The sequence below is a fragment of the Exophiala spinifera genome (assembly GCF_000836115.1).
Source record: "Exophiala spinifera strain CBS 89968 unplaced genomic scaffold supercont1.5, whole genome shotgun sequence".
In the NCBI taxonomy this organism is placed as follows: Eukaryota; Fungi; Ascomycota; class Eurotiomycetes; order Chaetothyriales; family Herpotrichiellaceae; genus Exophiala; species Exophiala spinifera.
The window spans coordinates 3530313-3544379 of record NW_015622517.1 but is presented as its reverse complement, the minus strand read 5'-3'; the positions used below and the strand labels follow the sequence as shown (position 1 = coordinate 3544379).

Genomic DNA, 14067 nt, shown 5'->3' with positions numbered 1-14067 from the left:
CTTCGTTCGTCCCTGTCCCTCCCTGGATACCATGAGAAACAACCATCCGACGCAAAGGAGGGGGCCGACTCTGCGAGTTCTCTGGGTGTTCTGACACGGTTGTCCTCAAGTGCCGCCCAATGCGGGAAATGGTTTGGCTAACGTGATTGCGTTCTGTTTGTTCGTCATTGTAGTTGTGGCATGTTGCGAGTTTCAAAGCCCGGTTTCAAAAGACAGGCGATTACTTGACCATGGAAGTAAGTGCTTTTTCTGCCCCGAGAGGCTTCGTGGTCTGCAGTTCAGAGAAGCTAAACACGCGTTTTTGTGTCTGCAGATGTTTGGGTGGAACTTCTTCATGATAAGGGACAAGGATGGCAACATCAATGCGTTCCATAACATCTGTCGACACCGGGGCCATCCAGTCACACAAAAGGCTTGCGGGTCGAGTACGGTACTTGCATGTCGATTTCATGGCTGGTGAGCCCATCTCTCTCCCACGATTGAACAAAATACACCGAGTCTCAAGCCGACGGAATGCTCACTGCTGCGCGGGTCCCCCCCAAAAACAGGTCGTATCTCCCGACTGGAGAGCTGCACCGAGCCAGAGAGTACAATGGCCTGCCGGACTTTGATCCTAAGGCCCATTCTCTCTTCAAGATCCATACCCACGTCACTCCGCAGGGCTTCATCTTTGTCAATTTCGACGCTCGAGACACTCCGGCGGTGAGTTTTGAGGAGCAGTTTGGTGATGATTTCGAGCCGATGCCAGAGGCGGCCACCGGAAAAGTCGTCGGAAACGAGTTTGCTCTGTTTCCCACCGACGGTTGGGAGTATGACCATACTTGGAACAGCAGCGTCGGAGGAACTGAGTACAACTGGAAGACATTCGTGGATGGGTTTCAGGTTGGTAGACTTCGTCAGCGTACCTGCACGGGGCTCACGAGTTGATTTCACCGAACGTAGGAATGCTACCACTGCCAAACAGGGCACCCGACAACCTTGCCGAAAGATTTCGCCCTTGACCAATACTATCTTCGTCAAGGACATGGTGCATCACGGCATTTTCTGCCGCCAAAGAAGGAGGGGTTGTCGGAAGCATACGTGAGTCTACGAGTTCACTCTCCAGCCCACTGCAACAAGATCTATTGACGCATTTGACTCGTTAGATCACGTGGTTGTACCCTTTAGGCGTCGTCACGTTCAGTGAGAATCTCCTCTTCATTGGGCGATTCAATGCTACCGGAGCACTCAAGACATCCTATGACAGCGAGACCTACCGGAGATCGACCATGAAGAAACCCAGTGCCGACTATGACCATTGGATGCAGCATGATATCGCGTACTGGAGATTTGTGGAAACCGAGGATGTCGAGTTGGCAGTCAATGCCCAAAAGGGCTTCAAGAATGGTGTCCTTGGGATAGGCAGGTTGCACTCCGTTGAAGGTGAGACAAGCATGTTTGTTCAGTAACGGAATCCTCGGGCTGATGACGGGATGACAGAACATGCCGTCAAATGGTACCTGGACAAAGTTCGCGCAATCCTGGTTCAGCATGCTGAACGTGAAAAAGCCGAAGGTAAAAACATCGACTATGCCATACCCCAAGCCCAGGCGGATGCTGTTGAGGAGGACACACTGTGCAAGCTAGTCGGCCCAGAGCACGAGTGGTAGGCCGGAGACTGTCCTCGTGGCGGGGTACGAGTACACCAGGTTGTACAAAGGTCGTTTGACGGGAGCATGTTGATCGGAGCGCGGCACGTCTTGTAGAAAGCTGGAGGAAGCACGGAGTATGGCGTTACTGATTGGGTAGGTAGGCTGGCCTAGCAGTCTGAGTCTGCGTTGAAGCTAGTAAACGTCACTGATAACGTCCGGATCGTGGGGGAAGAAAACTTGGACAAGTGCAAGCCATCATTGACAAGTTGAAGAAAATGCCTCTGGTGCATTACAATCCACAGCGAAATTTATTTTAGGCAGGCTTTGACCGAGAGCGGTACTCCGTAGCGGTGGTGTCGGGTCAGAATGTCGTGATTATTCTTATCTGGTGTGAGTCATGTTCGGAAAATCCTTGACCGGCGACTTTCCCGAGTGAGGACGGATACCATACACTCCATGCAAAGCCGGCCCTTGAGATGTCGCAATGATATGGCTGGGTGCCCATGTCCATGGGTGTACTCTGCGGATAGTGCACTCCGGACGTGAGACGAGATGAGCAGGGAGTCGATTCGGCTGTCTAATAGCAGGCCATAGAGGGCCAATAATATTGTGCTTTACAGATGTTGGCTTCCCTCTTTTCCCCGAAGCGAGTCGTCAGCAGGGAGGCTGATATTGATGAGATGATGCGGCTGATACAAATTGTTGCATGATCAACATGGCTGAAACAACGAATCCTCCACAGTTGATGCCGATCAACGACCATGGTTGATGGACAGAAAAGACCCGCGACAAAAACAAGGATCTGGGATGGCAAATGGTCGTGGGCCGTGGTGTGGATTTTCGTTCTCATCAGTCAACTGTACGCGTCTCAAGTTTCTTGTAAAAAGCTGTACAGTAACTCCTGTGGCGCTTTGGACACATGGATAGAATTTTGGTGGGGGAAAGAAAATGCCCGATTGTTGGCACTTGACGTCAGTCCCTTTTTGCCTCCCGAGCACAAGTATCTTTAGCTCAACAAAAAGCTGGCTTGGGCTAGTGGCCAGCGTTTAAGCAGGCCTAAGCAGGCTCGCTAGGGGCATGCGGCCCCTAAAGAAGCCCCTAAGACGCCCCTAACAAACAATAGAGTTTCCCCCCGATGGCCTTACAGGATTCCGCTTTTACCAGTCTCCCCGGTGAGGTTCTACTGGAGTTGATACCCGACCAAAGGACGGACATCAAGAGCGAAATGGCGTCTGGAAATGTTGGTCAGAATGCGCCGTCTACGTCTGCTTGATCCACACCGTCAAGTTCTTTATACCACGAAGCTGACATAGATAAATCTTCGATAAAGAGTACTCGTGGCCACGGGGAGGGCATGTACCCACACTGGTACTGAGACTGTTGACTCCCTCATCCTCCCTCTGACTCTCTATGCCACTCCCGACACCATCTTCCCGGAATCTTGGATGTGCACTCACTCGCCGTCGCTTGGAGTAGTTTTCCGGACTTCGATGTCGAACCTTGGCCAGGATGTGATGTGCTGTAGTCTGTGGACTTTGTCCGGAGTGGTTAGCCTATTAATAAACCTCGAACCATGTCGCTTTGGGCCTGGCAAGATCGCTGACCACAAAGCTTGACCACAGCGACAGCGAACCCATCGGGCCATCGGTCCATAGAGAGACAACGACGGCGGCTCAAGTACAGGGATGAGGCTACAAGACTCCGTGGGCGGTGTTGACATGTGCGGCTCAAGTCCAGCTACCACGCACCATCCCACACCATCTCGGCCCGCGCTGCATCATCGATATCTTCCTTTGTCCATGCTGCGCAACTTGTGTGTTTCTCTGAATCCACGGCATCACTCCCGGTTGCGGTCCAAGTTGTCATCTCCCCATGCGGATCCCACAGCTGGGTGGACAGTGATTGCTGGTGCATGCAGGTGTCCCGCCAATCCTGTCCAGTCCCTGGATCCCTGTCAGTGGCGGACAGTATGTTTCTACCTCGCCGCCGGTCTACAATTTTTGTGGGCATTTCCCCTTCAGAAAACTGGAGATGTGTACGGAGGATGATGAATCGTGAATAGTCGCAACCCATGCGAGCACTCGTATATGGCTGGCCTCTTCTCGTTGTCTTGCCCTTAGCGATATTTCGCTCCGCTGGTACTGTACTGCACCTGCCTTTGGCCTCGCTCACACTCGCTTTGTTTACGTTGGCTGTGCCGACATTGCTTCACTGTCTCTGCTCTCTGCCACCTCTTTCAACGCCGGTCGCGACCACATCTCCCACTTCACTGTCACTGCATGTCGCGCTTTTACCCTTACTCTTACCCTCGCACCCTCGCACCTAACCGACCGTACCTCCCCTGTCCTCAACGTTGTCCGGCGTCGCGAACAAGAACATTCGACTTGTCGTCAGTTCAGCTTCCGTCGCTCCCTGGCACCCGATTGTCTCTCGTTCCGCTTGTGTCTTGATAGCAATAACACGCCCCATGACCAGAAGACTCACCCTCAGTGGCAATCGCTCTGAGATGGGCTTGCTTCAAGACACTCCGGAACCTGAGACTCCTCCTCCGGGCTGGTCTCCCGCCAAATCAGACTTCTGGAAGAAGCCTTCAAAATGGCAGATCTGTATGCCTCGATTACGACTGCTTGTCAAGATCCTTGCCAGTGTCATTGGCTTTGCCATCCTCGTCAAGATCGTAGGCCAACAGCCACCTTCTCCATCCGCTCACGCATCTACGCCTCCCAGACAGCTGACGGAACAACAACTCATGGACAAGATGATGCAAGATTCCAAAAAGGAGTTGTGGCCATGGAAGTCATTTGAAACGTACGCCGGTCCCGAGACCCTATCCGTATCCATGAAGGGCAATTGCTGACCACGCCTTGTGCTACAGACATGACGGCTTGACCCGTGGAACGTCACATCTGCATCTCTGTGAATCGGGCGAAATTGACTGCAAAAGCAAGGCACCTCGTATGATTCGGTACGACGGCTACAAGAACTTGTTGGAGCCAGTCTCACAGATTGTTTCGTGTGTTGGTCCGCGGGGTGTGCCTCTCAATGAAAGCGAAGAGGACGCAATCTGGGCCTACCCCGGCAAAGCTAATGGTAAGATCGACCTCACAACCATGGAAAGAACTTAAAGGGAACTCTGACAATGTACAGGCGCTGTGGAACCTGCCATTGGTTCGTATGAAGCGACTGGCCTCGATGGTAGCGTCTCCTTCGATCGTCTGGGTCGTTTCCAAGCATACGGCCTGGACCAATTTGAGGCCATGGATTTCGACGATATGACGAAGACTTCTGATGTTGATTGGGACAAAGTTGACTGGGGTGAGCTACAAGAAACTTGCGCAGTTGTCAACAAGCAGCGATTCAGGCCAGTCAAAGAACGTCCGCAGAATTCAATCCAGTACTCCAACATCCGTCACAAGCACGACCGGCCATCGGCGAAAACACTCTCATCCACCCTTGAGCCCGGCATGGTCAACAAGGTAAAGCGTACTGCCATCCTCATTCGTGTTTGGACAGGTGCAAAGTGGACTGCCGATGCTGTTCTCAACATTCGTGCGATGATTGCAGAGGCTGCCTTGGCAAGTGGAGGCAAGTATCAAGTCTTTTTGCTCTTGCACGTCAAGGACGAGAATGTTCCACTTTTCGTTGGGGAGGATGAACCTCAGGCAACCATCGAGAAGCATATTCCACCCGAGTTTCGATCCATCACCGAAGTTTGGAACCATGCACAAATCAGAAGTCTTTATTCGAACCTGGCCGAACACGCCTTCGTTGGTCGGAGCCCCTGGATGATCATCCAATGGTTCGCTCGAAACCATCCCGAGTTCGATTTCTTTTACCAATGGGAATTTGATGTTCGCTTTACAGGTCACTACTTGGACTTTTTCGAATCGGTGGAAAAGTTTGCGCGGGATCAGCCTCGAAAGGGAATCTGGGAACGTGCCGGTCGAGTCTATATACCTGCCATCCATGGTGGCTTCGATACCACCTTCCGAGAGTCAACAAGACGTGAAGACCCTCACCACGTTTGGGGTCCAGTTCCTGTAGAGGGAGTCAGACCCAGAGGACCAAAACCTCCGATCAAAGAGCTCGAAGACAACTATGAATGGGGCGTTGGCGAGGATGCTGACTGGGTCGGCTTCTTGCCGAGTTTTAATGTCACTGGCACAAACTGGTGGTTCCGAAACTACCTCTGGGGCTACGCGCAAGGTGCATCGACCCCAAGAAGAGCTACGCTCATTGCCCAGGGCAGGGTCAGTCGACGTGTTCTGGAGATAATGAATTACGAAAATGCTGAGAATGGCCATCACATCGACGCCGAGATGTTCCCTCAGACCATGTGTCTGCACCACGGCTTGAAGTCCACGACCTTCCCACATCCAATCTTTGCAGACCGACATTGGCCCGCCGACACTTTGCAATCAACCTTCAACGGGGGACCTTTCGGACAAGCTGGAGGTTATTGGAATAGTACCTTCAGCAAATGGAACGAGTACGCCTGGACAAACATGACCTGGTACTACAGCTCCGCACAAGCTATGCCGGTCTTCCAACGGCTGCTTGGCATCACAGCATTGGAAAGCGGTGGCCAAGAATGGGAAGAAGTCTATGGCCGCACTGTCGTTCGTCCAATGCTACTCCATCCTGTCAAGGGAGGAAAGTCCTGGCACTGGAGAGACAACGGATGGTTTCAAACTAAGAATGGAAAGTAACCCCGTCGACGGCTTCACATATTGACGAGACCTATGGCATTTTCCCGCTCATATCCGCATCAGCAGCGGCGTTTGGAGTTTCAAGACACTTCTCGTCAGTCCGGCACTGATGACATTGCATTTGATGACTGGCTCGTTGGTCGGGCTGGATTGATAGACAATGGTCAGAGGGTTTTGGGAATGGCGTATTGCACATATTGTATGACTGTTTATTTGCACAAGGGATCAGGAGCTTCTTCATATGGAGACGAGACACAGGACATCGGGGACTAGAAAGCTGGATACGAGCTACAGGCTATCCAACACGCATGAGCTAGACTCGCATATGGACATCGCAGAGATAGAGCTATCAAAGGCGGGCATTATTCGGCCGTCGATAATCATAATAGATAAATGATAAAAGTCGTCTCAGAGTCATTATGAAAATTCTACCTAGGTAAAGATAGAACCCAGGATAGAACCATAGAGGAAGATTCCTCCCGCGGACATTGTTCGTCCTTCCTGACAGTGTGGAGGCGAAATGCGATTTGTCGCTGCCCGGCGTTTACAAGGACCCGAACATGCCTGCATAAAGATTCCGAACAGTTGCTGCTTACTTCGCGGGGGACGACACCAAGCGTTCATCCTTGTTCATCCTAACTCGTCTGCTGTGAAATGCGTCCTCATCTGAGCATCCGCAGTATCTTTTCAGAACCGCATCTGCAATGTACATGGCTACCTAATGTCCAATCCATTTCGCCGTAGTTCACTTGCTAAAGGCGCTGGCGGCAGCAATTCATCCAACACTTCACCCGGCCCGCGCGGCACCGAGCCTTTGTCGATAGACACGAAAGGTAGATCTCAATGCTGCTGGAAACCTGAATCCCATTGACGGTTGGCCCTTACAGTTCGAACCACGTCTCAGAAACATGTGAACTTTGCATCTCCTCCTGCGATAATCTCGCCCATTTCGTACTCCTCGTCGCCAGAATCGAGCCGACAGGATTTCCCATCAAATGCTCCCATTCAAAGCTCACCTCTCCCTGCACCTACAGACTACAGCCATGCATTTGCCATCGATCCTTTTGCGGAACAGCCTGGAGATGGGGATGATAGTGCTATTGAGAAAGCCTTAGAAAATGCAAGGGTCAACACCGCAATAGTGACCGCGCCTGTGGTCGCCCCGAAGATCAACCCTGATAGTGCTGTGAAGGATACTCTGGCACGATTCGCCAGCGCTCCCAGAGGGCCATCATTTGGGCAACATCTGGATTCTCGAGCAAAGAAGGAAAATGCCTCGTCGAAGGCCATCATGGACGTGGATGCCTTCAAAAGGATGTTGCTCACCGGAAGTGCAACGCCAGGAGAAAAGGCAGCGTCCAGTCAACCAGTGTCAACGCAATCTGTAAGTGACAACAGTTCCAGTGCGGACTCGGCTTCGATCTCGCAGCATTCTCTTTTCGAGATCAACCCAACCACACGCGAGGAAAGTCCGCGCACGTCGGAAGAGCTGGACATGCGAGAGCACATTGAGCATAGAACAACACCTGGACCTAGTTCTTCAAGCAAGCGACCACCCCCTCCACCGAAAAGTCGGCGTGGGAAAGCCTCAAAGGATGCCACATCTGACTCCGGTTCCATGAACAAGTTCGACAACTTCATCAATTCGCTCTCATTACCCCCGAAGCATGATGCCTCCTCCGAGATGAGTTCTATGAGATCACCCTCATCGGAGCAACTCGACTTCGGCGAGACATCAAGCAATTCTTACGTGCCCGAAGCCAGCAAGAGGGCAGCGCCACCCCCTCCTCTCACTCGCCGGAAAAGCCAACAACAACCTAGCAAGCCGTTACTGACAAGAAGCAGCTCTTCACGACAGTCTGTGCTGAGTGATTCTGACCCACCCGTGAGCCCTCAGAGTACAACGACGCCGAGAGCACCTCCTCCTCCACCTTCTCGTCGTTCAGCCAGCTTTGGTGAGCGCCGCCCGTCGCTGGATCTCGCTTCCACCTCTGAGATTGGCAGCCAGTCGAGCCAGCAGCCAACGCCGTCACAGACTCCATCATATCCAAAGAAATCGAGTCAGCTGCCACCTCCGCCACTGCCGCCGCCTCGCAGAGGTAGAGGATCTAGTCGTAGCTCTGTCGATACGCAACGACCAAGTATGCTGGCGTTGGGAATTACAGATCCCTTGAAGTCGCAAGACGACTCTACCGAGAAGCACTCGAGTCTTGGGGAAAGGGATATCCTTGCCGATCTTGCAGCCCTTCAGAGAGAGGTGGATGCCGCAAGGGCAAGCGCGGGCCGGTGACTGTACCTGGCCTGTTACGACTTATTTATGGATGTATCATGTAGCATGGTTTGTTTGACGAGAAGCGGATAGGATACACGCAGAGGGCAAAAGACCTCTTGTAGTGATAGAAATGTATCCTGTTACCTTACGGCCTACCTACTCGTACGAGGTAGGCATACCGATGGCTCAGGCACTGAGTACGATTACGAGTACGAGTACGACGGTGGCCAAGGGTGGATCACGTGTGCAGGCTGGAGAGCCCGGTGGGGCTAGTGACGTCGAGCATTGGAATGCCGCGACTCTGAGTCCTGCGACGAGCCACCTGGGCAAGTATCGCGCGGGAAATGCCATCGACTCCGTGCATGCGATCGCCGAGCACGTTTCTCAATGCGCAACGCAGCCCAAAACCAACATACCTCGCGGCTAGACGACCTACTCCTTCATGCCATGACCCATCTATCTTCATCCTTCTGTTGTGCAGGAAACAATCCCCCTATTTCGTCTGAGCTCGCTTGACTGCCACGCTGTTGTGTGTCACTTCCTCCACCATCCTCACCATACCCCTCTTAAACTCTTTTTCCGACCACAAAGACACACCTGAGCCACAATCCAATCAACGCGCCATCAATAGCCATTCCCACTCTGGCACGACGCCCTGATTAACATCATTGAATCCTCCATACGACTCCGAAACCTCGCCCCTACAACCATCCCAACAAGTCAACATGCCTAATAGAGGGCCCACTTTGATCAATTGTATGTTGCAAACTCGCGCCTTGAGACGTTCTCACTGACCTGTACGCTTTCATAGTACCTCCTCCTCCGTCTGATCCCGCCACACCCAGCGAGTTGGGCCCTGGAACTCCGAACTCTACTACCACCTCTCTCTCTGCACTCTCCGTCGTAGCGATCAAAGATGGTGCGATGGGCCATGGTGGCAGAGGTGCTACTTCATCAGCGAATACTCTTGAAGCCGAACGTGCCGATCGCATTTCTCGTCTTGCTGGGCTGGAAAGAGTCGCTGCGTCGCGACCCACTCCACTCGGCCATCTGGCGCCGGGATCAGGCGGCTTCTATGGCCAGGGCCTAGACAACGTTCCGCAGTTCAAAGAGCGCAGTACCGTTGGAAGTGCAAGTGCAACAGGCAGCGTTGGTGGTAGAACAACATGGGCTAGTGGCAGCATCGACTACGACGCAGATAAGATGAGCGAAGACCAAGATGATGGAGTCTCCAGTACCGGTGGCTTCTCTGACGAGGACAAGGCTAGCTTGGTGGGCTTCGGCGAAGGTGCTGGGAGCACTGTAAGTGGGCCAGTCTCTACGCCTTACGCCACGCGGGCTTCTGTCTCTCGGACGAGTACCGGCGCCAACGCGCCGTCGACTCCGCGGACGGGGACCATGCCGACTTTTGGATCAGGTCAGAGTACACCCATGAGTGGCATTACCCCCGGCGGTGCTGCTGGAAGCATGGACCCCAAGATGATGGATGGGATGAGCTACGATCAAGACATAGTGGACACGACCATGCAGCCCGCACCACCTGTTGATCATTTTGCAGAAAGCCACGCTCACCGGTTCTCAGGATTTGGTACAGAGGTTGCTGAAGGTATCATGCGGGACAGGCTGAACCCTGGTGGACAGCCTCAATCTTCGCTCGACAGTGCTGATGGTCAGACCTTGGGCAGGTTTCCTTTCGAGAGAGAGTAGAACTTGCTTGCATTCACTTGGCGATCCTACCGGCGGGAGCATTCCATGGACGTCCTGTGGTTTTTTTCTTTGCGACTGATTTTGATGAAAGAACCGAAATTCTATGTGATATGTACGATATTACGGCGCAATGAGTACGAAGATAAGAGCTCTCCCTAGAATGGGCTTTGAGCGCGGCGCTTTCAAGACGGGCCTCTGCATGCAGAGCGCTGTGCGCAGTCGAGAGACACGGGCATGCGTCAAGAACCCTTTATGGATTTATTTGTACGACTAGTATTTGTTGAAGATGCGTAATTCCTTTCTCGCGGCATCTTGTACGGAGATGTCAAGTTGAATGTGAGATCATTCTCTCTCTCTCCCCCTCGGGGGGTTTTGTAACTCTAGCCATCTGGGCGAATTTTAGTGGCGGATCTTGACGAGGCTGAGATCCCCCAGCAAGGCTCTGGCTCTGTCTCATGAAACGGGGGATTGGAGCCAGTAGAGGACGGAGAAAGGCTCCCGGGTACAGTTGCAGGTGAACTAGACCTGGGGCTAATAAGAGGACGCTTGGAATTGGGCGCTGAGCCGAGACAAACTGGCAGACTAACACTTTTTTCTGGGCCCGACAACCGCTGTAGAAACTGCGCGTGGCACCTGCGTCTGTTACCGTTGCTCACATTCACCTGTTTTTCTTTGCCCTTTACCGCTCCCTCTCCCTCTCCCTCCGTCGACCTCACTCTCTTCACCCTCCGCCATCCACCAAGAACAGTTTGTCCGTCTACCGACAATAGCTGACATTGACTTGTCAAGTACGGCAAGACCCGAATTGTGACAACTACCACAGGTGTCTTTCGTGGCAATCTCTGCCCTTCCGCCCTCTCCGTGTACCCTAGCGAAATCCCCTCGACGCTTGACGAAGTTCTATTCTTCCGGAGGACGTTGTGATTCCAGCTGGTCCGCAAGCCGAAATTGGATTTTGAGCGCCATGTCGGTCACGACACAATTTGCCTGTACGGAGTGCCTTTCCGGAAGACACGCAAAAATATGCTACAATGCTAATTCGATACCATAGTTCGGACTCTCAAGGGCATCGGAGTGGTCAACGGCGCACCTCACTACGAAGCACTTTCTGGGTTTCAGCGGTATGGCTCACCGTCTTGTCCTTGGTTTCCCTATTGTGCTGACGACCCCAGACCAGAAGGCAATCTCCGTTGTTGTGCCTACTCGCCATGTGGTAGGTACTTTGCATGGGCCTCCCCCGAGAAGTAAGATTCCACAAGTATGAGTATGTTCTGAAGATCTTGAACACTAACCTGGACAAGAGTGAACATCATCAACGCCGACACCGGTGCAATTATCTCTACCCTGCCTGCGGAAAACGTCTTTGAACTCGGCTTCTCGCCCTTGGGCACTTACATCATCACCTGGCAGCGGCCTTCCAAGGATGAAAACGGCGATGCTGTCAAGAATTTGAAGGTGTGGCTAGTCATTGATGAAAAGGCATTGGCGGAAGGGGTAGAGAAGGAGTCGATTGCTCGATTCGTCCAAAAGTCCCAGACTGGGTGGAACCTGCAGTATACCCAGGACGAGGAGTTCTGCGCGAGAGTGGTCACCAACGAGGTGCAAATCTACCAAAGCCATGACCTCACAACAGTCTGGAACAAGATCCGTGTTGAAGGCGTGGCAGACTTCGCCGTCTCGCCGGGCAAGAGCCATACCATCGCTGTCTTCGTGCCAGAACGAAAGGTGATATTGCCCTGTTTGCCGCATAGATGGAAGTTAACGCATTTGCAGGGACAACCGGCAGCTGTTCGTGTCTACAAGGTGCCCAACTTCACCGCCCCAGTGTCTCAGAAGAACTTTTTCAAGGGCGACAAGGTTCAACTGAAATGGAACGATAATGGCACTTCTCTGATTGTGCTGGCACAAACAGAGGTCGACAAGACTGGAAAGAGTTACTACGGAGAGACCACCCTATACTTGCTGAGCGCTAATGGAGGTTTCGATTCGAGGATCGATTTGGGTCCGTTGTCCCCTACCCGCTCTTCTCCTCGCAGGCTGAACTAACGAGATGTAGACAAAGAGGGCCCAATTCACGACGTCTCGTGGTCGCCCAAGTCCAACAGTTTCGCCGTGGTCTACGGATACATGCCCGCGAAGACGGTCATCTTCAACGCCAAAGCCCAGGCTGTACACACTTTCCCACTTGGGCCCCGAAATACCGTGCTATTCTCGCCCCACGGCCGTTTTGTGCTTGTGGCTGGCTTTGGAAATCTTGCCGGACAGATGGACATCTACGATCTGGAGAAGGATATGACCAAGATTTGCACCATCGAGGCTAGTAACGCGAGTGTGTGTGAGTGGTCACCCGACGGCGTGCACATTCTCACGGCAACCACGTCACCTCGTCTCCGTGTCGATAACGGTATTCGAATCTGGCATGCTGGCGGCAATCTGATGTACAATGAGGATATGAGCGAACTGTATCATGTTTGTTGGCGCCCTCAGTCCGCAGAATTGCACCCTCTCAGCAATAATCCTTTCTCGCCCATGCCTGTTCCCCACAGCAGCGCCACGCAGTACATGGCAGCGAGGAAGACGCCTAGTAAACCGGCCGGTGCATACCGACCCCCTGGTGCTCGAGGCCAAGTAACGCCTCTCGCTTTTCGACGAGAAGACGAGGGAGGCGCAGCCTATGTCCGCGAGGGCATTTCATCATTCTCGAGTAGCATCAACGGCTTCGGCAAGTCTCGCACACGCGTTGTCCCAGGTGCTGAACCAGTCGAAGATCAAGGACCCCTTCCTCCTGGCGCTGCACCTGGTGGCGGTGTGAGCTTGACCGGTACCGGAGAAGGAGCTGATGGAGAGCCCTTGTCTAAGGCCGCAAAGAAAAATGCCAAGAAACGAGAGGCAAAGAAGACTGCCGCTGCCGCCGCACGTGAGCAAGGCACTATTAACAATAGTCTTACCCCCGAGCAACATGCGAGCAGAGGAAAGAGTCCCAGTCGAAGTCCGGATGGGCATGGCCACCAGCGCAGCCGAAGCAGGAACTATGTGCCTGCTCCTGGGTTGGAGCCACCCCCTGGGCCAAAGAAGGAACGCAGTCGAAGCAACAGCAGGCGTCAGCGCGGAGATACCACCGGTTCTTCACACAGTCGTCCGCACGCGAACGGCACTGCCAAGGGTCCTGGACATGGAGCGACCCCAAACCAGAAGTCCAGAAACGGCAACCCATTGGCGTCCATTGACACGTCTGCACAGATTCCACCCCCTCCACCGATTCCACAAGGAGAAGCTCCTCCCGATCTGGAAGTCACAAGCCCAACCACTCCGGGTGGAAATCCGCAAGACAAGAAGATCCGAGGGCTCTTGAAGAAGATTCGAGCCATTGAGGATCTCAAGATGAGATTTGCTGGTGGGGAGAAGCTCGAGGATACGCAAATCCGCAAGATTTCAAGCGAAGACTCGGTCAGGAAGGAATTGTCCGCATTGGGATACACTGGTTGATGCGATGGGGAGACTACGCATTCTACGGGCAGAGCAAGTCTTCGGTGTGCTGAATACGACGGTCATTGCGGACGGCGTGGGACGTGTTGAATTTGCCGGATTTCTTGCATAGCGTAAGGTAGGAACAAGGATGTTTGTTGCCATGTGGCTCATTATAGCCTCACTCGAATGGGCTACGAGAGCTGAAGGACGCGAATTTGTGTAGAGCAGAGAAGAAGGAAAAAACAAAGAAACAAGAATTCCATATTATACCCCCGATAGC

General features: G+C 53.0%; 5 protein-coding genes across 5 annotated transcripts; all 5 read left to right on the top strand.

The window, feature by feature from the left end:
- Positions 1–513: 513 nt before the first annotated feature.
- Positions 514–1649, top strand: PV08_07852 (uncharacterized protein; the record flags this gene model as incomplete). The annotated part of the gene is made up of 4 exons (XM_016382179.1): positions 514–882; positions 943–1092; positions 1146–1422; positions 1480–1649. The coding sequence occupies 4 exons, from the start codon at positions 514–516 to the stop codon at positions 1647–1649; spliced, it is 966 nt and encodes a 321-aa protein (XP_016235281.1).
- A 2449-nt stretch (positions 1650–4098) lies between these two features.
- On the top strand, positions 4099–6340 carry PV08_07851 (uncharacterized protein; the record flags this gene model as incomplete). The annotated part of the gene is made up of 3 exons (XM_016382178.1): positions 4099–4439; positions 4507–4721; positions 4779–6340. 3 exons carry the CDS (start codon positions 4099–4101, stop codon positions 6338–6340), a joined length of 2118 nt encoding a protein of 705 aa, XP_016235280.1.
- A 721-nt stretch (positions 6341–7061) lies between these two features.
- On the top strand, positions 7062–8630 carry PV08_07850 (uncharacterized protein; the record flags this gene model as incomplete). The annotated part of the gene is made up of 2 exons (XM_016382177.1): positions 7062–7173; positions 7228–8630. The coding sequence occupies 2 exons, from the start codon at positions 7062–7064 to the stop codon at positions 8628–8630; spliced, it is 1515 nt and encodes a 504-aa protein (XP_016235279.1).
- A 707-nt stretch (positions 8631–9337) lies between these two features.
- PV08_07849 (uncharacterized protein) lies at positions 9338–10319 on the top strand (the record flags this gene model as incomplete). The annotated part of the gene is made up of 2 exons (XM_016382176.1): positions 9338–9368; positions 9424–10319. 2 exons carry the CDS (start codon positions 9338–9340, stop codon positions 10317–10319), a joined length of 927 nt encoding a protein of 308 aa, XP_016235278.1.
- A 964-nt stretch (positions 10320–11283) lies between these two features.
- PV08_07848 (uncharacterized protein) lies at positions 11284–13805 on the top strand (the record flags this gene model as incomplete). Its single annotated transcript, XM_016382175.1, has 6 exons — positions 11284–11308; positions 11371–11440; positions 11492–11563; positions 11621–12044; positions 12093–12321; positions 12376–13805. 6 exons carry the CDS (start codon positions 11284–11286, stop codon positions 13803–13805), a joined length of 2250 nt encoding a protein of 749 aa, XP_016235277.1.
- Between the last annotated feature and the right edge of the window lie 262 nt (positions 13806–14067).